We start from the raw sequence: 25708 nt of genomic DNA, 5'->3' as shown, positions 1-25708 counted from the left end.
ATAACGAACACGGATGTAATAAAGGCCGTTTCGTCTTCCTTTATCGAAAAGTGATTATCAAGCCCGTTTTGCGTACCGCGAAATGACATAAAAGTTCGTACTGGAGATTCGCAACGTTACTTTTTAATATTTCTATATGCCTTGATAGAGCAGGTTCTGCCCTATGAAACATGGACGGCTACTTAAACACGCACGTGGAAATGTTACTTCTGGAATAATATGCCACGGCAATAAAACAATAAAAAGGTGTAAACTTTGATTTGGTGTCTGGTAGCGGTACTCGCACGTCAGCCTTCGTGTACGTTTATGCATTTCTTGGTTTAAGTGTGTTTCGCGCGCTACCGAAGCGGATCTCGGAGGCCACGTACAAAGAAGCGCGTGGTTGAGATCTGAAACTTAAGAGACAGTAGGATTGGGCGTGTTGGTATAACATGACAAAGAGTGCTTAACAGCGCAAACGACCGGAGGGGATAGAAGAGATGAGACAGAGCGCTGAACTGCCAACAGTTTATTTCTTGCGAAGCTCTTCTCTTTTTATACAGTCACCATTAGCACTAGTCATGCGCGAAACACAAAGATAATGCATAAGTACATCACACCGACAAGCGAAGGAACAACTTTTCTTTATCGGTGAGCGCGACAGAAGGGGTCCTAACACAAGCATCTTTCAATGCGCATATCTTTTCTGCCTCTATGATCTCGCGTGTGGTGCGATCCCTGCATGTAGCAACAATAGTACACTCTGAAAATATTGGCCGGCAGCCACACGTGCTGCAGTGAACGGACAGCCATTCTTGTTTATAATGATTCACATTGTACATATGTTTCCTTCAGCCTCTCATTTATACAACGACCTGTTTGACCGACGTAATATCTTCCACACGATAACTGCAGCTGATACACCACATTACAGATACAATCTCTAAATTTATTTGCATGTTTAGTAGTGCAACCGAGGGTGGGTCTGGACGGAGGAACGAACAGCTTGCACAGGCGACTCAATTTTTGGGGGGCCGTAAAGATATGTACACAAGATAGCGCACAATCTTAAGAAAGTGGCACAGCTAGTTAATGTGAAGGTGATGGCTGTCCGTTCACTGCAGCACGTGTGGCTGCCGGCCAATATTTTCAGAGTGTACTATTGTTGCTACATGCAGGGATCGCACCACACGCGAGATCATAGAGGCAGAAAAGATATGCGCATTGAAAAAGCACCCCTTCTGTCGCGCTCACCGATAAAGAAAAGTTGTTCCTTCGCTTGTCGGTGTGATGTACTTATGCATTATCATTGTGTTTCGCGCATGACTAGTGCCACTGGTGACTGTATAAAAGCGAAGAGCTTCGCAAGAAATAAATTGTTGGCAGTTCAGCGCTCTGTCTCGTCTCTTCTATTCCCTCCGGTCGTTTGCGCTGTTAAGCACTCTTTGTTGAGATCTGCTTCGCCAGGTGCCTCAACGATCTCAGCCGCTCAAAATAAAAACGTCTGCTCTTTCAATGAACTTAATAAATCAATTTTCATGAATTGTCCTGACGACAGGTAATTAGTCCTTAAGCTTATGCTCCGGTATCACATATGTATCCATATAGCTGCCTTGTGTGATCTCAGGAGGGTAAAGTTTGGTGAAAAGCCTGTTGAAAAAAAGAAATACCAGGCTATTGTTCCTTTTTCTATTTGGAATTGCTATATTTTTGACCGAATCGTTTGACGGGCTGACAGGAAGAATATAGGAGGCAGGGCCGCGGCACGCTGCACTGGTGACCCCCTATTAGCGCCCGCGTCCCCATAAAAAGGATGACGAGTGACAGCTTTGACGTCCCTATTGGAATGCACCACCGGAGGGTGAAAGCTTATAACAGGCAGGGTATGGCACGATGGATTGACAGACACAAAAAAGGGGCCTCAGCTCGCAAAATTTTAATGCGCTTAATGCAATGTCCTTTGACAATGGGCGACTAACCTGAATATGAAAAAAATTGAAGAATGGGAAATTTTCAAGGATTTATTCCAATTTGGGATCGTTGGTATCCGTTTGAAAAAAAAAATTAGGCGGCCTCGCCCTGTCGGGAAAATAGGAGCAAATGAAGCTTGGCTTGGCGTGTGCGTGCCTGATGTTCTTTCTTTCTTTCTTTCTTTCTTTCTTTCTTTCTTTCTTTCTTTCTTTCTTTCTTTCTTTCTTTCTTTCTTTCTTTCTTTCTTTCTTTCTTTCTTTCTTTCTTTCTTTCTTTCTTTCTTTCGCATTGCTCAACGATCCATCGCAACTGTTCCCTTCTTCCATGCCAGGCATCGGACCATAATCCATGGGCTTACCAGTGCAATACTCCAGTTGCTACAAGCAACAACGACGGTCATGCGTTCATGTAAAGGCAATAACGAAATGTGACAACGTGAAATGACAAGTGGCCTCCATAAGAGATCACACCGCCATATAAGAAACGGCTGATCGCCGACAAGGCCGCGATCGAGAGAACACCAGTTATTGGAAAACGACGCGTACAAATTACGCGTGTGACCGGTGCACATTTGAAGGCCGCACTTGTGTACGCTTGCCCGCGCCGGGTTTTTCGCGTACGACGCCACCATCGAAATACGTGAGTCGAAATATGTGAAACAACACCACCGTCGAAATATGTGAAAGAAGGTTAACTTGACAAAGCAAAAAAAAGAGCAGAGCCTACTAAATATGTTTGCACATCTACCTAATTGTTCAACGTCAAACACGTGCACAAAAGGAGGTGCCTTCCTTCGATTACTCTTTTCTCGCTGTGTTTCCATGTCTTTTACTCAGCGACCTTTTCCCGGCGCAATAGCACTCAAAAGAGTAAGAAACTGAGAAAAAAAGTCACAGTTTCGCCGCAAGGACGAAGCAGTGAATGCGATAGCAAGAAACTAATGCTATACGAAGTGAGGCTCGCCAATGGATACTCTCAGTTTGAACAGCGCTCCTGTTGCAAAGGCAGCCGAAGCAGCGAAGGAAACTAGCGTGCTTCAAGTGTCGAGCTGTGACAATTGATAGTTCGCGCTCATCTTCTGTTTGTTCGTTTAGCGGCGTCTCTTGAGTTCTAGTAACTTTTGTACGCTCCGTAACATGAGCGCGGACACCACGGTGAAAGCTCGAAACATCCCTCTTCCCCTCACCACGAGAAAACCGCGCGAGCAGACAGCGGAAGGGCAAGGTTCTCCCTGCGCAAATACAAGAAGAAGCGAGCGAGCTGGATGACGACTTTTATTTGCGCCCGTCGCGCTCCTAGCACCATCTCGCTGGTAATTAAGAAACGCTTATAAGCGCCGGCCGTCTCTGAGTCTGTCAAGCGGTAAAGGGTGTGTATATAACGCTCGCCGTTAGCAACGTGGAGGATCTGCGTTTCGTGGCGTAGTGGTTAGCGCCACTCGCTGCGGAGCAAGAGGTCCCTGGTTCGATTCCGCGCTTCGGAAGCATTTTTCTGAATTATTTTTCTCTGGGTCTTCTATATATACACACATATATATATATATATATATATATATATATATATATATATATATATATATATATATACATACTTACACGGTGCATGACGGCGACGGCGACGGCAAAATCCAGCCGAGACCCTCCATATAATTGCTATCGCAATAAAATATTGAATATGGAAATTTTACCGGTATGTATAGTACTGTCGGCCGCAAAAGTTTGCGGGATCTGAAGCGCGTGGCGGAGCGAGGGAAAACTGCATTGCTGCGACACCTATTCGCCGCGAGATCGGGCTACAGGTGGCAGCACCGTCGCCGAGCTAGTGTGGATAGGCGGTTGTCGGCGCGTATACAAACGCGCACAACAGCGCTTCGTTGTGAGTGATTTGACCGGATTTGCGGCAACCAAAATGCGTTGACTGCAGCTTTCTGGTAATGTGTGCGCTCTTCCTTCCCGAATTAATGCACGAAGCGCGCCGAACGTTACTATTACTTGTGAGAGAAGGGCATTCTGCCAACGAACGGGTTGCTCACCTTCGGCAACAGTCAGCGTTTAAGCAATGAATGACGTTTTCTTGTTGTTGTATTTGTACATGTTTAGCTTGTGTTCCACCTACTACGCACTGCCGTAGTGCGACTGAATCTAGTATTTACTTCTTGTTCATCTGGATAGCCCCAACAAAAAGAAAGCCCGTATTCCTGCACGATGAGTTCAAATAGCAGTATGTGCACTGCGTGATCAAATATTCATCCACATTTCTTATACAGTTCTCCATGAAATGTAGGACAGTTGATAGGTTTACTGAGGAAAGCCTGACAGCGCTTTAACGCTAGACGTTTAACACGCACACGCTTGTTTTTATTCCAGTAACAGTACACAAAGGTAACTGTACAGCACGGAACTTTCTCCGATTGATTACTTGCACGTCGACAGTAATGGAACTTTGGCCCGGTTATTTCACGAGGCCAAAGTACGTTTTTTTCATGTGAATAATGTCCGCTGCCTTCCGTCAATCTACTATAACAGCGCAACACAAGCGCTCAAGATAATGTAAAGAAATAAAAGATGTGGTTTCGCGTGAATTTACTACGACATAAATGTAAAGGACGCCGTTTGGATTAATTTTGACAATCCGGGCTCTTTAACGCGTACCTTATAATCTAGGTAAATGGGTGTCTTGCATTTCGGCACAAGTTATATTTTCGCAACGCAACTCATTGTTGCGATTTCCGTGTCATGTCATTTTCTGTTCTGTTTAGGGGACAATTTGAGTACCGAAGTGTCGGACGTGACTTGACAGAAATATTTCTCTGCAGTGGGACCAGGACCGTACACAACTAAAACTCGTCGCGTAACCTATGAACGACAGTCCTGAAGTTTACACCCAACCACAACGAGCAAGTGCATGAGAGCCATTTTTTTACCACCGAGCCGCTAAAAGTCTATATTCCACATGAGATTTAATACTTCTCAGCTTTAGGACAACGCCAAGAGCACCTTGCGACGCGCTTGGACCACAGAGCGGCACCTGCACTGATATGACTCTCGTGGACGGACGGTACGACGAACACACACAGCACTCTCGACAAGTGCACTCACCGATCTTATTACAGTACATATACAGCCGATCAAGGCCAAATGCTTCTTTACATCGTGTTAGGTATACCTATACGAGCGGTTAAAGTTGCACTAACACAACGAAACAAAGTGCCTTTTGAGGACCTGCATGACCTACGCACACATGCAAAAACAACGTGGCTAGCAGACGACGCATGGAGCAATCCACACTAGGTGCGGTTCAGCCAGAAGCCGCTAGGCGGCGACTCCGCTCGATCTCGCGGCCAATAGCGTGAAGAAGCGGTCCATCCAACGTATGCCGGTGTAGCCACTTTCATTTACACTGCTGGCTTCACTTGCGTTATGTGGCCACATCCTTTAGCTAATTAGAGGGTGTACTGTCGGCCGCAAAAGTTGGCGGGATCTGAAGCGCGTGGCGGAGCGAGGGAAAACTGCATTTATGCGTCACCTACCGTGACGCGGCGGGTGTTGAGGCTATCGGCCGCGGCCTCCGCGATTAGATCCGCCAACGGCACGTTGTCTAAACGCGCCGTCGCTAATCGCCGAGGCCGATAGCCTCAACATCCGCCGCGTCACGGTAGGTGACGCATAAATGCAGTTTTCCCTCGCTCCGCCACGCGCTTCAGATCCCGCCAACTTTTGCGGCCGACAGTACACCCTCTAATTAGCTAAAGGATGTGGCCACATAACGCAAGTGAAGCCAGCAGTGTAAATGAAAGTGGCTACACCGGCATACGTTGGATGGACCGCTTCTTCAGTTGCATACATTGGATGGACCGTTTCTTCAGCAGCTAGTCAAGCAGCTTCTCAGCGTTTTCTCCCAGCCTCCCTCATCTTCTTGATGAAAAATAAAGGACCTATTTTTATTATATTATTCTCACTACCCCGAGGTCTTAGACGAAATGATATCTGAGCACGAAAACATTCGAACGCACTGTGTTCTGTCTGGAAGGTTTGAACGCACAAACACACATACAAGCACAAACACTTGAATACAAAACACCTACGTTTGTTCGTATTACAACCTTAAAGCTTTTTGTAATAGACGCAAGCATATTTTACGAGGTTGCTCCCGCTGATGGAGATGCGCTCCTTTAGAATGGTGATTTTCATCTTTGAAAATGCCCTTTCAAAATCGAAGTAATAATAATATCTGGGGTTTAACGTCCCAAAACCACGCTATGATTATGAGAGACGCCGTAGTGGAGGGCTCCGGAAATTTCGACCACCTGGGGTTCTTTAACGTGCACCTAAATCTAAGTACACGGGCCTCAAACATTTTCGCCTCCATCGAAAATGCAGCCGCCGCGGCCGGGATCAAAATCGAAGTTTATCGGATAAATCCGAATTGTCAAAAATTTCACCGGCGAATTCTTGTCAGATTTTTTCGGATTTATTCGAAAACACGGAGCCCTAAATGACTCATGACGTCGTGATCATCGGGGACATCTGTTTCCTTTGCTACTTGAAATGAGATGCATATCGTGATGACACTTTTTGTAGTGTTTTCTGAACGCTGTCTTCTTTGAAAGGTCTCCACATTCCTCTTTCGCTTTGACAGATATATTTGGAGAATACAGTGTAGCGTAGAATGCAAAGCAAATGTACATTATGCAACGCTTGCGGCGACCCAACACCCGTGCTGCGAAATGTCTGGCGTGGAAAAAAAATGCAAGAAAGGCGAAACTGTCGTTTCAGACACATCGCGTCTTCTACGCTCTGAATAGATTTTTGCATCCCGCATGAAGCATGCAACAATGTCGATTCCTGCTGCTGGCGCGATCGAGTACTCTGAGAGTCTAGGGTTAGGTCTGACAGCGAAACGCAAGAATTCCCAATGACCATTCTTGAGTGTCAAGATTTTCGACGAATTCTTCCACGCGTACTGTTGGCAACTCTGATAAACTGACGTGGCCGCTTGCAGCAGGGGTGCTATTCTGGACTTCTGCCATTTTCTGTCAAATTTGACGTAGGCGTGACGTGTACACAATGATGACGCAAACGCATGAAATGCTTGCGAAACGTGACGTGAAGGGGACATAAGATGCAAAGAAACGTGCAATTAAATAGTATTTTGTATCTGAAATTGTTAATGCAACAACGAAAAATAAAAGAAAAGTGAAGCGTTTAGTTTTAAAGTTGTGAAGCAGACGATATCGTCTGCAATTTAGCGCCATATTTGGAGATGAGCGACAAAGCCATAGTAACTTTTTTAGGCAATAAGCGAGCCAGCCAAGCCAGCGTCGACATTGCCGACATCGTTATTTCGCTGGTTGTTTTGTGTAGGTGTTCTGTGGTTATGTCGGCAGATCGCCGAACATTGAGCCGCGATGTTGCATTTTTTACCGATCGTCCCCGTATGGGGAGGGTGGTTCGCGACTTACTACCGGAGGTACAACGGGAGCCGTGACAGACGATGACAGAGCGCCTTTACCGCCTGGGCCCCAGCAGCAGGCCGCCGCCGGAGTGGCGGTGGCTCGAGCTCGAGGCGCGGAAGTGGCGGCAGCTCGAACTCGAGGCGCGGAATGACGGTGCAGTCAGGTAAGCTTGCGTTTCACTCGGGTGGTGTTGACGTTTCAGCTATGCACATGCTTATTGCAGGAGAACAGGCGGAGGGCCGTTCGATTTGGCGACGCACGTTTCGGTGGACGACGCCCGCATCGTTACAAGTATGCGCGTCGACCCCGTCTTGGGCTGCGGTGGCCCTTCGTTCCCAGGGCCCGCGGCGTCCAGAAGCGCTGCCGATAGTATAGAGATAAGGAGCTGCACAGCATTGCAAGTATTAATAATGTCCCTTCTGTTCCTTCTGTCTTTTTTGTTGCAGTGGCTGTTCCGCGTCTAGTTTATCTTAAGTAATGTGCCAACTAGACCAACAGCCAGCTGAGTTATTTATAACGTCTCCCATGCGCGAAGTATCTTCCTGAACTGTCGTGATCATTAAGATGATGCTATATGTTTTGCTGAGGATGCGGTAAGACTACTGTAAGTAAAAGTTACAATCATGTAAATATACATAAGCAGAAGCAATAAGAGTTAAGTTTCAGGACCTCACGTTACGCGCGATCAGTTGAATCTGCAAGATAAAGTCTAGGCGAATCTCAATCCACAGATGCATCTCCGAAGGTGTTAGCTGTGGAAAGTACTTCCACGTTGCCTACAACATACGGTTAAGAAGTGCATAATGGCCACAGATAAAGAAGAGGAATTGTAGTATTTCATGCAGTTGATGTTACATTGGACTGGCAGCACTAAGAATTGCACAAACGGCATTCAAAGAGATGTCTTTTATGCAGATGTGCTGGCTTCAAAACTGGCTGGTACAATATTAGAGGCATCCTTTGTTGTTGTTGGCAGCAGTGAATGATAAGACAATGATGTAAGCAATGAGACAACTTGACTGCTTTTTATTATTGCAAGGATGATGAATTGACACACAATGATGAATTGACAGAAGAAGATCAATTGACTCACAATACATTCTGAAATATCATGTAGTACTCTTGCATGTAAACTTTTATAGTCCACCGAGGAAACCAGGACAGAAAGTAGCTACACAGTGCTGTGCCCACGTTGCCCCTTTCGGTACTGGTTCGTTTTGTGCCTATAAGCGTTTACATAGATTACCAACCGCAGCAAGCTTGTGCTCTTGCATGTACGAGTGGCTACTACATGAATAGAGCTTTTGTACACACCTGCCAGACTCGTACAGTCATCACACGGGTTCGCATTGTGAATAAAGTGCTGAAAACAATGCTCTGGAATGGCATTCAAGGTTGCATGCACTGCTGCAAAATAACACAGTCTGTTTACAGAGTCACTATGGTCTTAACAAACTAGTCCTCCTATGATTTGCGGCAGAAGCTGAGCATGCTTTTGCCTAACTACTTGGTACAATTAGCATGCTCTCAATGAACGAACACAATGAAGCTTTTGTCAGAATACAATTCCTGCAAGAACACAAGTACAGGGGATAGGTATAGGATCGAACACAATGCAAGTGGCTACTTTGTCATGAAAAACAGCAACAGATTCTTGTGTTTCACGTTTCTGTGCACATCTCGCAGGAAACCCCATTACATCGAGTCGTGCCCAGCTGTGAACCACTACAGAGCGTGATCCTGCCTTTGCCTACCCGCCTGATACATGTCTACTGCAGCCTTGTCGTCGCTATTGTTGTAAAGGTCCGCATATTCTCATTCGAGTTCTTCAGTGCAAGGTATGTCGTCTGGCTCAGGCAGCTGCTGCCAAACACCGAGGTTGTGAAGCACGACACAAACTGCGATGATCTTCGACGTGAAGAGTGGGCCGTAGTACAGTGTTCTGTACCTCTGCAAGCAGCGAAAGTGGGCCTTGAGGACTCCAGTGCACAGTTATACGACGCACCGCAGTGAAGAGTGGGTGCGGTGGAATCGGGCAGCAGAGGGTTCTGCAGGATGTGCTCCAGGAATGGGGTTAAGCAGCCAAGGTTGAAGCGAGTATGCGCTATCACCTGTGGAGGACAGTGTTCCAATTAGCATAATATGAATGTATACATGAATATGTACTATTCCTTTCTCATTTCTTTTAAGTTATTCGAAGACATCGTGTCACTGATATGCACTGCTTTCCTTTTTTTACAGCTAGACATATTGACAGAATTGCTTGTCTGGTTAGGTTACATAATTACGGCTTTTGAAATGCTCCAACAAAAAATGGCTTTATCAACTCAATTCCTCCGTCAGGAGGAATGACAACGAAGCTACTGAACTGCAACCTTTAACTTCTTTCATAGAGAAGAAGGGCCGAGTGACAGAAGGCGCATCTTCTTTGGTGGTAAGGGTGTTGTGCTTTCTTTTGATTGCATGGGACTGATGTGCGGCTGCAGACGGTCAGCGCACTCAAGGCTTGGTTTCCCTTAGTTTTCTTTTGTGCTTAGGCCGTCAATGAAAAGTGACAGCAGGTTTCTTTTGCGACCGTTTGAGTTGTTTTTTTAGTGCTTTTTATGAACCATGACTGAAATACCTTTGAGTCGTCAGTTGACTTATTTTATTGCTATATAGCACATGGCTGTGCTTGCTTATTTGTATTTTTGATACAAGTTGACCTTTCTACACATAATTGTATTTATGAATGTACAACATCTATGGCAGTTGTAATTTATGTATTCTTTTTTTTAACATAGCCTCAGAGTGTAGCATTTTCTGTATCATCGCATGCTTACTATTTATTATTTCACCACTTTATAATAAAGGATCATACAATGTCTTCATGAAAGTTTATTTCATGCTTGACCTTTCTATTGCACTAGTAGTCTTTCCCATGACCATAGAAAAACAAGTTGCAATTATACACTGAGAGCAAGTCGGATCATCATGTGCCGCCTCGGGTCTCAGTATGACTTTTCTCAAATATGTGCATGAGAGAATCTTCATTCAAGGGAACACGAGTGCCACTAAAGTAGATACTGTTCGACCAAGGTAGCTGCTAGTAATAACATACGGGGCAGAAATTTGGACAAACACACTTGAGTAGTTAAGAACGATGCAGTGTGTAATAAAATTACCATGAATAATGTTTTTGCTACACTAAGACACCACACAAGCATTCTCACGCTTGCATACCAAGCAGCTATTCACCAACCTGGCCACGACGTCTACTGCCCAGTCCTGGCTCACGGTGGATGTCTTCCACATAAAGGCGTCGTGCACGGGCCCCGAGTGCGAGGGCAGTCATCGACAGGGTTGGTCACATACCTGCAGAGTGTTGTTTGCATTGGAAGGAATTCGGCAACAGCAATACAACCAGCTACATGCAGAACAACTGTGTGTGCCGACGCACTTATTTCTCTCGAGTTGCTTTCGGAGCGCAGCTTCGACAGCTGTATCTTTCATTTCATATGTGGCAGTTACTGCATGTCTGCATATCGCTCTTTATGAAATTAGAGCGCAATCAGCACGTTTGATTTCCTTTCATGCATTATTTTTCTTAAAAGCTGCCACGATCAAACACGAAGCTCGATGAACTTTTTATGGTGTCAAGTCACCCCTGCCAAAACTAAATAGTGACGGAAACTCCGTTTACCGCGACTACTGCGTTCTTTTCTGTCACTGCAGAGTGGCGAAAAGTTGTCTTTCACGTTCCTCCTTTGCATTCTACTAACAGCATGCGCGAGATTGAATAAGATGAAATTTGTTCTCACCACCATGTCGCTGAGGGCGTAAAAGTTCTTGCGGCAAAAGTAAGCAGCCTTGTTCCCATCGTCCTTTTCATACGGCGCACTTATGCACACGAACGTGTCGTCGACCACCTCAACGCAGCCTTCAAATCTTGCATCTACGTGGACAAAGCCTTCCTTTTGGCAGGGAGGGCGATCCACTCATTACCGAGGTGCTCGACGATCGCTTCCATGACAGCATGAATCGTGAGACCCACACTGGACTAGCTCGTCGCCACGTCCTCGCTCTTCGCGATCAGGTCGTGATAACTGCCGGTGGCGAACAAGCGAAGGGCGCAAATCACTTGTAGCTCAACAAAAACAACAACAACGGTCAGGGCTGTTCTCATGTCCGTACGCCGCCTCTCCAGGTCCTGGCGAAGCTCCCCGCACAGCCATCGCACAGTGTCCTTCGTCAGCCGGCACCGCAGTTGAAACAATTGATCGGTCATCACAAAAGCATCGCGGTACTCGCGGAATTCTTTCTTCCTGTAGCTCCAGCCACTACACAACAAAGGGCAGCGCCATTTTTCTTCGCTTATCTAGCGTTCTCTTGCGGCGAGAAGCGCAACTTCGAACAAGCCAAATTAAACAATAACCTTTTATTTTAACAAGCAAGCTTCATGTACAACACTTTATAATATTACTAACCGAAAACATGCTTGTAAAGTAACTCACGGAATGACATCTACACATACGTATGTGAGGCTGCATATCGAACAAGCAACTCAATTTACAACAATATGGCGGTCAATTTTGGGCACTTCATCGTTCTCACATTTTAAGCTGCAAATATGGCAGGATGCAACGTCACGCAACGTCAAATTGACGCTACAAAAAGTGAGGTCCTGTGACGCAATGGGCGCCATCAGTGCAATGTCCAATCGTGTTGCAGACATGGCGGCTCTTCTTCAAGCGAGCAGTAGTTTCAATAAACATCAAGTTGACCGTAGGCACAGCTCAGTACCATATTTCGGTTTCGTTGTTACACCCAAACCTTTATTTCTACATGACAGAGTACGGCGAAGCGTTACTTCGGAAAAAATTAACTATTTTTTGGCACGTTACGTCATCGCGGATTCCTGTGTCGTAACGCCATTGCAGCGCCACAATACGAACGACCTCGCGTGACCAATCAAAACATCAACATGGCAGAATTTGACAACATGGCGGAATTTGACAATGTCCAGACTAGCACCCCAGCTCTTTGTCATGACGTGAGCAGAAAAAAGCGAGAAAAAAACAAGTGAGTTACTCATAGAGGATAGATGGATGGATGAATAAACTTTATTTTGGTCCCTAGGAAAGCGCTCTTGCACGTTGCGGGCCGCTCCCACGTCGCAACATAAAGAGCAAGTGCTTCTGCTGCGTCGCGGGCCCGTTGGACTGCCCATGGCTGTTCTTCGAGTTCGACAGCGTTAAAATCAAGGCGAAAGATAAGGGCCAATTTGTTCCCTGATGATCGGCAGTTTAAAAGTAAAATCACAATGACACGAATAGTGCCGGTGATGTCATGCGCTCTCTTTCGCATTTTGCTCTCCTTTCCACCGACGGCTCTCCACGTGTTCGCTTCGGGGGACCATGACATAGCCTGCACCTTGGTTACGGAACGGGACAAGAAAATAGAACTTTAATGCGAGAAATTTCACGTAATCCAGTTAGCTTTGTCCTGTATCCTCACAAGCCTGGGGAAACAAGCGCTCGGCACACAACAGTGCACAACACGCACGTGCCACTGAGAGCCGCCTTAAACGAAGCCCAGTAGACTATCAAGCTGAGATAAGAGAAAATGATGGTATTCTATCTTTTATCGCAAGAAATATCGTTTTGTTTGGTTGCTTTAGGTGTGATGACCCTGTGGCAGCGAGAAAAGATGACACATTTAAGTTTTAGCAGTATTCTGAGTACTATATATAGATACAGATATATATAGGCACCGTCTTGCCACCATTGAGGCGAGATAGAATCCACTAACGGAATGTGTTGTTGCCGTCCCAGAGGTGGCTGTTTTTCGTGACGTCGCGGTGCGTTGCCTAGCGCCATTTCTTGCTCCTTCCGCAACATACAGGAGCAGCGGAAGTTACAAAATTGCTAGCGCTAACGTCATCACTTGAGAAACACGTGACTTCGTAGCCGAGGGGCGGTACCTGCTATCTTAAATAGTCGCAGCAATCGTCGGCGTCGTGCATACGTGTTCACAGCAGCGATGGCGACGGGTGGTCCAGGCAAGTGGGGAGGGCCTCAGAGGGGAAGAGGTCCTGGACGTGGTGGAAGCCCGGGACGTGGTGGAAGCCCTGCACGCGGTGGAAGCCCTGGACGCGGTGCAAGTCCTGGATGCAGTTGGGGCCCTGGAAGCGGTGGAGGTCTTAGACGCGGAGGAAGTCCTGGGCGCGGAGGACCACAGCGCGAAGAAGGTCCGTATGGACGACAACGTGAAGACGGACAGCTCGGACCGCAACGCGGGGGCGGCATGGGTGGCCCGCAGTGGCAAGGTAAGGGCACGCTTCACCGTTTGACAACGATCAAACATCTTAGTTCATTCATTACTACGAAACGCGGGGACGTCGCCGGGGATTGCGGAGTGTTTCAGGACGACCTGTCTTGTTGCGGTGCATTGGTCTTCGCAACGTTATGCGCAGTGCTTGTGGGTAATGGCATGCCGGTGGCATGTTTGGTTCCATGCCAGCGTACGGTATCATGAAGTTTAAGTCGTTCCCATTTCGGTTTCCATCCTTCCCATCGCGCGTCATAGTCGCAGCGCCAGATAGCAGCATTATGACGTGTTAGTTATAACCGTGAACCAATGGAAAGGCTTGCAAATCAATACGAGTGTTTGAAAATGCCCTCCACAAATCTGTTACTGGCAGTTCTTGGTTGAAAACACGTCTGCTGACAAAACCCGTGAAATGAAGTGTAATGCGGACTACCCTTCTTCCATGGTATCTGTAGGTATCTTCCATGGTATCGTCGCCTCCCCTCAGCTGAGTAAGCGTTACAGATGAGGTATAGGGAATGCCAGAGCATTGCGTCCGTGTAGCGTACAGAGTCTGCTTGGGTTTCCGTAAATCTGAAGCAGCTATTCAGTTCTCTAGAACACTCCATTGTATGACTCCGGCACAGCGTAGTTTCCAGTTGTGCGTTTTTTCTAGTTTTATCCAAGAATTCGTTTTTGCAACCAATGCGGAGAATGTTCCTTAGTACAGCAGACCATAAAATAATACAGATCATGCGAGCGGGTGCAGAAATGGTCGTCTCGTTTATCTCGACCGTGGTTCCTATTTCGGTCGTTTCGATAGCCTTCATTTTATTGGCTGACTTGCGCCGCCATTACCAAATTTTGCAATTTGGTAGATTCCGTGCAATCGATCTGCTGAAAGATGAATTGTGGCTTTTTCGTGCAAATACAGGTCTATGGTGTGCCTCAATTTATGCGGCGATGCTCGGCGTGCAGCTCGTCATTTGTAGAAGCTTGGGCGAATTAACTGCAGCGCGGTTTGAGTCGTGCATGTCCATAAAGCGGTTGAGAGGATGGTTGCACAGGCTGCAGCCACTACCTCGCATTGACTGTAAGGTTCCGCTTGAGTTTGTATTATGGCTGATGGACCTAACGTGCGTATGATCATGTGGGGTATCATTTCGAGGTCTTCTGCATATTTTCGCAAATGGCTTAGACTGACTCGAATGATTTCCCACTCGGGACAAGTAACTGACTGTGCCGTTGCGACGTCGATGGGAACCTCGCGGAATCAACTTAGGGTTTGACCAAACAGAACCGAGCTAACTTGTCGCTTCTTTCTAAAGTTCATTCTGCGCTGTACACTGCCCATGTGCTTCACTGCGAACGCTTGTGCGCAGGTCCATGTACCCGCGGAACATTTCATAACGGTGGAAGTCGTGCCTTAGGTTCTAGACCATGGTGCACATTTTGCATAGCGTTTTGCATCTATCGTTAAGCAACGCCAGGATTTCAACCTTTTTCGGAATAAGGCGTCGGCCTTCCAGCTTAACGCTATCGCTCTGACCACCTTGTACAGGTTTTCTATTGGGCATTTACCGCTATACAAACACCACTTCCGACGTAGTATCGGAACAGGCGTCGCGCCGTGTCAGTAAAATAATAGGTGTTGGGGGTTCTATGTCCCAAAACCTCGATTTGATTATGATGCTCACCGCGGCGGAAGCCTCTGGAAATTTCGACCAGCTGGGGTTCTTTAACGTGCAACTAAGTCTAAGAACACGGGCCTCGAGAATTTTCGCCTACATCGGGAATGCAGCCGCGATTCGATGCAGTATCTGCTCGGTAACTAGTTTATGTGTTAACCCTGCCCATGACCCGAAGGTCGCGGGATCGAATCCCGGCCGGGGCGGCTGCATTTTCGATGGAGGCCAAAGTGTCGGAGGCCCGTGTACTTAGATTTAGGTGCACATTAAAGAACCCCAGGTGGTCGAAATATCCGGCGCCCTCCACTACGGTGTCTGTCATAATCACATGGTGGTTTTGGGACGTTAAACTCCAGATATTATTATTATCAGGGGCGTAGCCAGAAATTATTTTCGGGGGGGGGGGGTTCAACCATACTTTATGTATGTTCGTGCGTGCGTTTGTATGTGCGCGTGTATATATACGCAAGCAAAACTGAAATTTCGGGGGGGGGGGGTTTGAACCCCCCCAACCCCCCCCTTGGCTACGCCCCTGATTATTATTAACCCTGCCCATCCGCTACAAGGAGCTGAACCACGTGGTCGAAATTTCTAGAGCCCTCCACTACAGTGTGCCCCATAATCGTATCGCGCTTTTAGGACGTACAACTCCATATGTTATCATTAGAGATCTGATGTGAAATTGCCATTTCTGGACGATACATCTCGCTGCAATTTGCAAGTTTTCGTGTGTTTGTTGTACCAAGCTTAAATTCTTTTTCGACGACCGACGTATCCTCTGGCGATGCTCCGCGTTGACTAGCGACTACTACACCAACGATCGTTGGGACGCGGTCCTACGTAGCCACGAACTGGAAGAACAGAAATGGGTAGGCCATCGGGCACGCGATGCGATCGAGAGGCTAGGCTTTTCGTTCTTTACGGGAGAGGGGCCGCTTCGGGCTAGGAAACTAGCGCGACCTGAATAACCTCTGTAGTTCTTCATACCATTTCGACGTGTACGAATTCTGCAGCTGGTAACGCTGCGAACCGTGCACGGTAGTTCCTTAACGACTAACGGCACCATTTGTTCTGAATCGCTACAGGCTGTTGTGATCGTCGCCGCATCATCTCTTGGTGTCTCTTCATCTGTTTTATTCTCTTCGTGTCGCAATAATTTCCTGCACATGCCTCTTGCTATCTCTGTTTGATTCCGTGCACGGGCTTTTGTTTTTTGCGCACATTGTAACAGCGAAACACAATTCATTTTCTGCAATCTTTATCGCAAGCCAGTCGTTGCTGTATGTTGAACGTGCCTAAACGCCGTACAGAGACTTGTTTTCCGTGCGGTAATTCCACGTGGGCCTTTCTATTACAGATAACTGCACATTCTCGTTCCTATAACCATACGACCGCCGTGCCGTGCCCTCCATTGCTGTTCATAAGGTTAGTCTGTAACTTACACAGGATCAGCGCCTGTCCTGTATCGTTCATTGTCTCGTTTTCGTCTTTTCGCGCTGCTTTTGCCTTGTATACTTATTCACATCGATTTGAGTAGTGGCCCACCGAAGGACGTTAAACAACCACTCCTCCGCTTTCCATCACTTATAGGCTTGCGTAACCTCGATACGCTACCTGACGACAGCCCTTGTGTTCAATACCTTAACCCCTATGTCTTTGCAAAATTGCAGCCCCACCTGCTAGTCAAGGCTGCTGCGTATCCACATCGCACAGAGAAACCTAAGGTGCAACAGCACTGCTGCTTTGCCTGCGCTCTTTCGAAGTGATCTAAGCACGGCCCTGTATGGAGCATGGCCCTGCATGAACTATCTATCCCAGCTTGAAAAATTCGTTTACGAATGTCTCGTTATTACGTAAAGGATCGCATAACGCGCACCAGTGGACGTACAATGTTCTGTGATATTATCGACGCTGATAGCAGTGTTTTATGCTAGGTCCTTACCCACTGAACTGCTTTAACACATACTTTAAATGCGCCCTTATGCATATGCACTTTAAGAACTTCGGTACAAGTACTCTCTGATCATCCTTATAGTCGCTTCGCACATATCGCCTTCGCGCAAATTTTCAGATAACAATCTTGCGGTAGATATGCAGCGATCCTTTCTTTTGTTGCTTTTGAAATCACTGCGTTTCACTTCTGCTCTTCCCATTCAGTTCGTCGACGAAACTAAGTGCACACATTAACACTCGCTGTCAGTGCTAACATTTATCCTGTTCGCTCAAAGTACGCGCCCTGTTTCCCGCTTACTGGTTCCTTTTACCAGAGACGTCGGGGTTGGGCGTGCTGCTGTGCTGGGTCACTTGCAAGCGCATGCTTTCATTCATTTTGCCAGTTTCGAATCGCCACTGCGCGAATTTCTCTCATGCGTCGCGTCTACAAGACAACGCGAAGTCGTCAGAACGTACAGTCGAGCTTGATTTGAAGCTTATCGCGCGAGCGTCGACCAAGAACTACAACAGCGCCACGTCCCAGAATACCTTTTCGAGGAGAGGGAGGTATCGGGGGAAGCTTCACTCACTCTTTTTGCCGTTCCTTAAGCTGCAATCACTCCCGTCTGAGGAAGGCGCATTTTCATTTCTTTTTTTTATGACGCATTTGAACAACTTAGCAAGTCTTTCAAATGACGCAGTGCCAAGCACCAGCCTTGCCACCTTTCCTACCAATTTCTTTATCGTCCGCAGAGATGAGCCAACGGAGTGTACGCGTGATCGCCGTGAATGGAAAGCTCAACATAGATGAGAACGAGTGAAGAGTCCGTCGTAGGGGTGATCGAACAGGTGAGGCAGATCCTCGTTGTCGTGGCCGCACGAAGATGGTGACGACGGCGCACACTGAATTCGGAATAACAAGCGTTTTGTGTCAGCAGTTCAGTCTTAGGCGATGCATGATTGTCGATACGCCGTGAGAGCTGAGGGTTTAATTGGCAGTCAAGATTATGGTCAACAGCGTGTAAGGTGCAACAAATCCGTATCGAGTTTCACGCTGACGTCAGCCAAATCGCGATCTGGGGGAGCCTAATCCCGATCAAGTGCCTGTGACACCGGTATGAGACTTTGCGCGGCGCAGCATGATTGCCTTTGTACGTCTTCCACTCGCCACCAAAGTAAATTAAAGCGCACCTCTTGGACTACAGCAATCGCTGCTATAAATTGCGTTCAGCATCGCCCCATGTGCGTAGGCAAGTGGGCGCTAGTGTGCGCATGGATTTTTCCCCTATTTTAAAATAGTCATCAGGCGTAAATATCACGTGATTGTTCCATCATTGTGGCTATGAAGTGTTCTTCGACCACTGCGTACTCTCTCCGGATGTTTGTACGCCCTGTACGTGTAGTTTCGGAACAATATAATCGCACTCATCGTGAAAGTTCACGCGGCAGTTTCCCTATACTGCATTGACGCGTCATGGGTACCCAAACCACGTCTTTTTTTTTTTTTTGATCACTTAAAGTTCTCTTAAGCTTAGCGATCGTCGAACGACACTTTTGTTTATATTTTCTTGCACTTTCGCGCTCGTTAGAGGGTTATCAGTCTTACTCTTGGTTGCTACTTGTACGCTGCGAGCATCAGCTGACCTTGCCTCTTTCATTAGCGCGAATGCCGGAGCTAGCAATCATATAAACATTGCAAACGCCTCATGATTGTTGAGTTGGAAAAATGTGTATTTCTGCAACCCTATGAGTACCGAGCGGTAGGGGCGTGGCCGGAGAGCTTCCAGGGGTTCAGAAAACCGACCGCCCTTTAAATATCTTCGCGCGTGTTTACAGCTGTGCCTGTGTAGCTGCACATGCAAAATAACAAATTCTGGACGGATGTCAACCCTCTGGCAATGCCAATGCTACGCCGCGCCATGCGAAGCGGTCTTGTGGAGCAGGGGCGTAGGCAGAAACTGTTATCGGGGGTGGGGGGGGGTGGGGCACCACCTTGATCTGAAGTGGGGGCCGGGCAGTCAGATGTGGTCGAGTGTCATTTTGTGATGTGTGTCCCATGGGAAAAAATTCAGGGGGGGGGAGCTAGCAATATGATTGCTAGCTCCCCCCCCCCCCTGGCTACGCCACTGTTGTGGAGCACAGCGGGCTGTAGTCCATTCTCGTCGCGAATATCCACACAACCGAGGGCTATGCCGGGACACCCGTCTCCACATCGGAAAACAGAACAAAAAAAAGCCGGTGGGTACCGATTGCAACACTCTATCTCGCAAGTTTTTGAAAAGACAGTGTCGGACGTTCTGCCACTTGACTGACAACCGCTGCAGCTGCAAAAACGTTCAGTGACCTACTTGCTTTGTCCTGCTGCTCTGAAGTTAATTTCGTCCTGCTACAGCGTACCTGCAGCTCGCCCTTTTCGTCGCACCTGAAGCGCGAGCATTACTGTTCAACAATGTCTGTCGTATTGAGGGAACTCAATACGACAGGCATAGGCACCAAGGGACTTGTAGACTTTTTTCGATATATAAAGGAAACGAGGGAAAGACATGAAATCCAGCCGTTATACATGCCGATGAAACATGTTATAGCAGTAGTCTCTGACGAGGATGGTGCTGGAAGGCATAGCGAAAATGTTCTGTACCTTCGGATATATATCGCAAGTGCTTGTGCGTCATTAGTTAGCGTTCCTCTGTGGCAAGTGCTACGACAGGTGGTGGGAACCGCGACTAGTCATGATATCGGCCCCCGGAGAAGAGCCTCTTTGAAGCTGCGAGCGCCTAGTCGTACTGCATGGTTCTTTATCAAAACTTCTGATGTTGCGACGTTTGGTAGGGCGTAAGCAAAGTGTATATATTTGTTTCGCCTTATGCCGCAATAACTCTGTAGCATCTGTCCATGCAAATCCGTTACTACTTTCGCGCATTTCTTGCTAGCCTCGCTATCTTCTTTTTAGTTGATGTGGTACTACTGGCCATTTTTTATCCTTTCTATTGTGTGTAATATCGGCAAGCTATATTGCCTTGCAACTTGCAGGTTCTGGAACGCCTATACAGCTGCCCCGTGCTCGCGGCCAGGTGCCTGCCGAGCTGCAGCCTGTATGGCAGTCCTGGATTTCCTCTGGAACGATCTCGCTGCACACAAACTACTTCCATATCAAATCAGTAAGCCGCGTTGTACACCATTATGACGTCGACATCTGCCGCCAAAACGAAACGGCGCCTTCCAGCGACGCGAAGCAGCGAGGCCTCGGCACACGGGTCAAGCGTCTCGTCATAGATACTCTCCAGAAGTCCGCAGCGTTCAAAGAGTGTTCGCTGGTGTTTGATGGCAAAAAAAACATCTACACGGTTAAGGAAGTGTCATCGCAAGAGGTTACATACTCCGTAAACATAGGCGAGAAAAGCAAGCAGGACTTCGCCGTCACACTCAAGCCCGCACCCAACATAGACATGGACGAGTTGAAGAATCGCTTCGACCCCGGTGTACATCAAAAACATATCCAGGCACTTGATATCATAATAAGGCACGCTGCACGCCAGTCGCACGAATCCGTGGGACGCTACTTCTTCAAGGCACCGGAGAATCATACCCGTGAACCTGAACAATTAGCCGATGTGTGGCTGGGATACTACACAAGCTTTCGGCCCTGTCAACGTGCTCCGATGTTAAATATTGACTTCTCTGCAATGCCTTTCTGCCGTTCAATGAAGCTACTTGATTTCGCAGGGCAGCTCATGAAGGAAGCTGGTGCGAGCCCTCTGTGGGACCACAATCTGTTGTCGAAGGAGCTCAATGGTTTGCAAGTGTACACTAAACACTTGGGCTACAAACGGTTTTACAGAGTGGTAAACGTTAGTGAAAACAGTGCTGAAAGTCAAAATTTGGAAAAGGGAACTACAGTTGCCCAATACTTTAAGGACCACCACAAAAGCGTTCAAATTCAACCAGACCTGCCATGCATACAATGCGAAGGTGAAGATCAATATCTACCACTGGATGCATGTTACATTCAAGCACAGCCGTACAAGCATAAGCCCACTACAGTAGAGGCCGAGAAGATGCTTGCCACATCAACTCCTGGACCTCGGTTCAAATTCATCGATGCAGCGGCGAAAGACCTTTTCAAGACTACTCAAGATAACCTGAACGAGTTCAAGATCCAGTTTCTTCAGGAGCTGGTAAAGGTGGATGGTTCCATTCTTTCGCCGCCATTTATTAGGTCCTTGCGTGATCAGCGAATGCCACAAGACGGCTCATGGCCGAATAACGGCTTTTTCCGTGCAGTGAATGATTCAAAAACTTTCGCAGTGCTTGCAGTTGACTGTGAAATCGACGCTGGAAAAATAGGCACGGAGTTGAAAAACGCCTGTAACGAGCTCGGTATTACACTGTGTGGTGACGACTCTAAATCTATATCGACCAAGGATAAGGACCCTTTGTCGGAAGCCACCACCGCTTTTCGAGATCTCGGGGAAAAGGACCTTGTCCTTGTTGTTTTGGGAAATGCTGGTCTGTATGCGGCCGTCAAAGCTGCTGCAGATGTACGTGTAGGAGTCCTGACACAGTGCGTACAAGAAAAAAGTCTCACGCGTCACCGATTGTGGCGCAACATCTGCCTCAAGATCAATGCCAAGCTTGGCGGCTGCAACAACATACTCTGCAAGACTTGGAGCGAGAGGATCTTCAAAGACGCTATAGTCATCGGTATTGATGTAAATCATCCTGCACCAGGGGACAAGTGAGTACTCAATGGCTTTTAACATTGTATTTATTAGTATTCATGTGGACTAAAATGGTGACACTAAAACTTCTGTGATAAGCAAATATGTTGATTTGAAGTGCGGCTGCAGGTCAGTGTCATAAACGGGGCATGAAGACAATAAAGCGATACCTTACTCGGTTCCTTATCAACGTGGGTACTCATTGCCAACCAGTAGGTGCCCGAACTGCTATCGTAATTATACAGTAAAATGTATGTCAAACGAATGTTATACAAACCTCTTCATACATACTGCCACCAACAGTCGTAACTTCGATGTATATGCGAACTGCTTCAACAGTCGCCTTTTACCTGCTCAAGTTTCGGACTGCGACCTGCAGGCCGGATGGGCAGAACGGAAGCACGAACTTAAAATATTCAATCTTTCATGCAGCCACACGCCGTCCATTGCTGCATGCGTCGCTAGTATGGACGATTACGCATTTAAATACCACGCTCGGGTTGCAGTCCAGATGGACGGTGATCAAGCGGTGGCCCGCAAGGAAGTCGTGATGAAACTGCAGGTCAGTGAATATACGCCCCCTGTTATTCACTTTACATTGCTTTTTTGTGTATGTGCCTATCGATGGAGGGGACGGCAAGAGAGCGAGGCCGAGCTTGAAGTCGTGCATCCTGTGCAGGAGCAATATTAGGTTTTAAACGTTTAAGCTGAGTGCTACTTGATCTTCCTTCGCCCGCTTATATTTTGAAGACGAGCTCTGCACGTCTTGTGCTCTCGCAGCAAAGTTTGCGTTATATCTATAGGCTGCACGAAGGTCGCTTCGCTTGCTGCAGCGGCCGCGTTTGCTATTCTAGCTAGCAGCTCACTCCTTTCGCAAAGTAGGTGCTAGTTGGAGTAACAACTGCGGCAGTTAGTTCGCGCTCGTCCGGTGTATACCTGTGCTCTCTTTTCGTTCGTCCTTCTTTGTGTTTGAGAAGCATGCTGCAAGTGTCGAGCTTTGACGATTGTCAGATCGCGCTCGCCCTGTGTTCTTCTCCTGCGTCCTTCGTACTTGAACGGCGCGCAGGAAGTTTCGAGCTGCTTGCCGTTCTTCCGGTCACATTCCAATTTGTTGCTATCGCATTGATTGCTTCGCACTAGAGGCGAAACTGACTTTTTTTTGGTAAGTTGATTCCCTTGAGATCTGGCCCTGCCTAGTGAGGTATACTTATGTTTGGCTATGTGATGGAGCACGTAGTGCCTCTGATCTTTTTACCCGGAGCTCGATCGTCACCTAAGCGAAAGATGTACCGACAACGCCCGTTTTGTCATCCTGGGTTCCTTTTGTATTTGATCATTTTGTCATCCTGATAGCTAAGCTTTCGTTTATTCATACAGCCCTGTAGTAAGGCCGCTTCTAATTTAACACAAACGTGCCTCCCCTTAGTAACTACCACACCATGCTGCCTTTTCATGAACCGGAAGAAACCTTCAGCAGTTCACCTACATAAAAATTTAGCTTGTAGCACCGCAACTTCCTACAGCTTTATCATGCTGCAGGACTGGTAAAAAAAAAGTATAGTTTTTTACTCTTCCACTCTGCGTTTTGGAAGACATTCAGCCCCAGTGCCGGGTTCCTTCTAAGTGTTCTCAAAGGAAGCCGGTTCTTTACTGTTGTTCATATACAAAGTAAAACATGCCAGGTCAGACATGTCCGCTTTTTTTTTTCGCATTGAGCTATTTTGCATATAAAGCGAACATGCGGCACATGACCGCAACACACAAAAACAAAAAAAAAACAGTAACTCTGTTTTACACCTCGCCTCTAATGACTAATAACTATCGTCGTAATAAAATTCATGCAAGCCGTATTGTCACTATGAAGTACGTGCCTCCTGTAAGCTGCCCATGCATCGCAATGTGTCATCGGCATCAAGCGTACGATTCGGACATTTTCCTGAAGAGTTTCCTGCCGTTGTAATATGGCCAAAATTCGACAAGGACTGCAGGTCATTTACAGTAACATAAGTAGGATTGTCACATGCCAACATCGCTTGAACAAAGTGTTGCAGACCTTTCCGTGTAGTAAGAAGGAAAGACGGGCTAGCTGGGTTGAATTCCTTCTCTATCTAAATGCGCACACGACGGCAAAACGACGTAAGGACCAAAAGAAAAATACACTCCGCTGGTCCTTGCGTCTTCTTCGTTTCGCCGTCGCTTAGTGCCCGCATTTAGATCGAGAATTTTGCGTGCCGCCCTATTATAAAAAGCACTCGCATCTGCCACATTAATTCCTCTTACAACATGTAGGTCTGAGTGTTCACGGATATAGGCTTTGGTGTATTTGTGATATAATGCATTTGTGCTAAAAAACTGCGAGACGCTCGTTCTGCGGCCGGCTTAATTTCACTTTTGCCTTGTGCAGGACATGGTATTGAACCTCTTGCGCTCCTCCATGGACTACCGTAGGAAGCGGAGACGACCACAGAGGATAATCGTCTACAGGGATGGAGTCAGTGAGGGTCAGTTCAAAGAAGTGAAAGCCAAGGAAGTCGAGGCAATCAGGTCAGCCTGTAGGCAAATCCACCGCGCGTACAACCCCTCAGTGACATTCATCATCGTCCAGAAGCGGCACCACACTCGTTTTCTGCCTGTTCACGAAGGTCAACCGGTTGATCTAAACGTTCCTCCCGGCACGACCATCGACAATGTGGTCACCCACCCGGAAAACACCAACTTCTTTCTCTGCAGCCACCAAGGCCTGCTGGGAACGAGCAGGCCTGCGCATTACCACGTTCTCTGCAACGACTCCGGTGACAAGCCTAATGAGTTGCAGCAGCTCACATACGACCTGTGCCATCTGGTCGCGCGCTGCACCCGCAGCGTGAGCACTCCGGCCCCGGTCTACTATGCCCACCTTGCTGCCTTCCGGGCCAAGAACCACATAGAAGGCTCCCGTCTCGATCGTAGCGCGTCTGCACAACAATATAAAGATGCAGTGCAGGTGCACGAAGAGATCGCGAACAAAATGTACTTCGTGTGACTGCCTGATGAATGAGGGGGTGCTTAGAAGAGAACCTCACCTGACGCAACGTGCAAATCTCTGCACGGAGGAACTTTAGTGACTACAAAATTTTAGGCCAATAAACGGTTTTTATCTCCTGTAACTTTTCTATATTGAATACTTTCCCTGAATGCGCAAGGCGTATAGCACCACTTTTTCGACAAGCGCTGGAATTCTGCTATATGCGGTAAACACGGATATGTTTCATTGTCGTTCGAGTGCTGATCTCCACTGCGGTATCCAGCCTAGGCTGCCTTGTTCTGCCGGAACACCAGTATAAGGAAGGCTCCTACAACAGCGCTGACTTACAACAAAGGTTCATTCAACACCGTGCAATATATATGCGCAGTCCAAAACTAAAAAAGAACTTAAGAATGGCAAAGCAAGATGACATCAACAATCACTACAAACCATGCTGATTGCCCATACAGCCGTCTGAGAGAATCGGGTTTCTTCCCTGTCACGGCAATTGAAGGTCTGCTCGCTAAACTACGTTAGACTGGGCAGCGTGTGCGTGAGCAGGCCTTCAATTGCCTTGACAGGCATGGAAACTAATCTCTCAGATGGATGTACAGTGCGCACCACTGTTAAAGGGAACACTCAGACTAGCACTTTCCATATTGTTGGTCCCCTA

General features: G+C 47.3%; 1 protein-coding gene across 1 annotated transcript in view; it reads left to right on the top strand.

The window, feature by feature from the left end:
* LOC119394060 (protein argonaute-2) overlaps positions 1-25053 on the top strand; it is a 63501-nt gene extending 38448 nt beyond the window's left edge. The window contains exons 4-6 of the mRNA XM_049416007.1: positions 21042-22048; positions 22464-22593; positions 24436-25053. Coding sequence (XP_049271964.1) covers positions 21042-22048; positions 22464-22593; positions 24436-25053 — 1755 coding nt within the window. The remainder of the gene's footprint in view (positions 1-21041; positions 22049-22463; positions 22594-24435) is intronic.
* Positions 25054-25708: the final 655 nt, after the last annotated feature.

Source organism: Rhipicephalus sanguineus, chromosome 5, assembly GCF_013339695.2.
Source record: "Rhipicephalus sanguineus isolate Rsan-2018 chromosome 5, BIME_Rsan_1.4, whole genome shotgun sequence".
Taxonomy (NCBI): domain Eukaryota; kingdom Metazoa; phylum Arthropoda; class Arachnida; order Ixodida; family Ixodidae; genus Rhipicephalus; species Rhipicephalus sanguineus.
The sequence above is the reverse complement of the archived record's forward strand: the minus strand, read 5'-3'. Positions and strand labels throughout refer to the sequence as shown.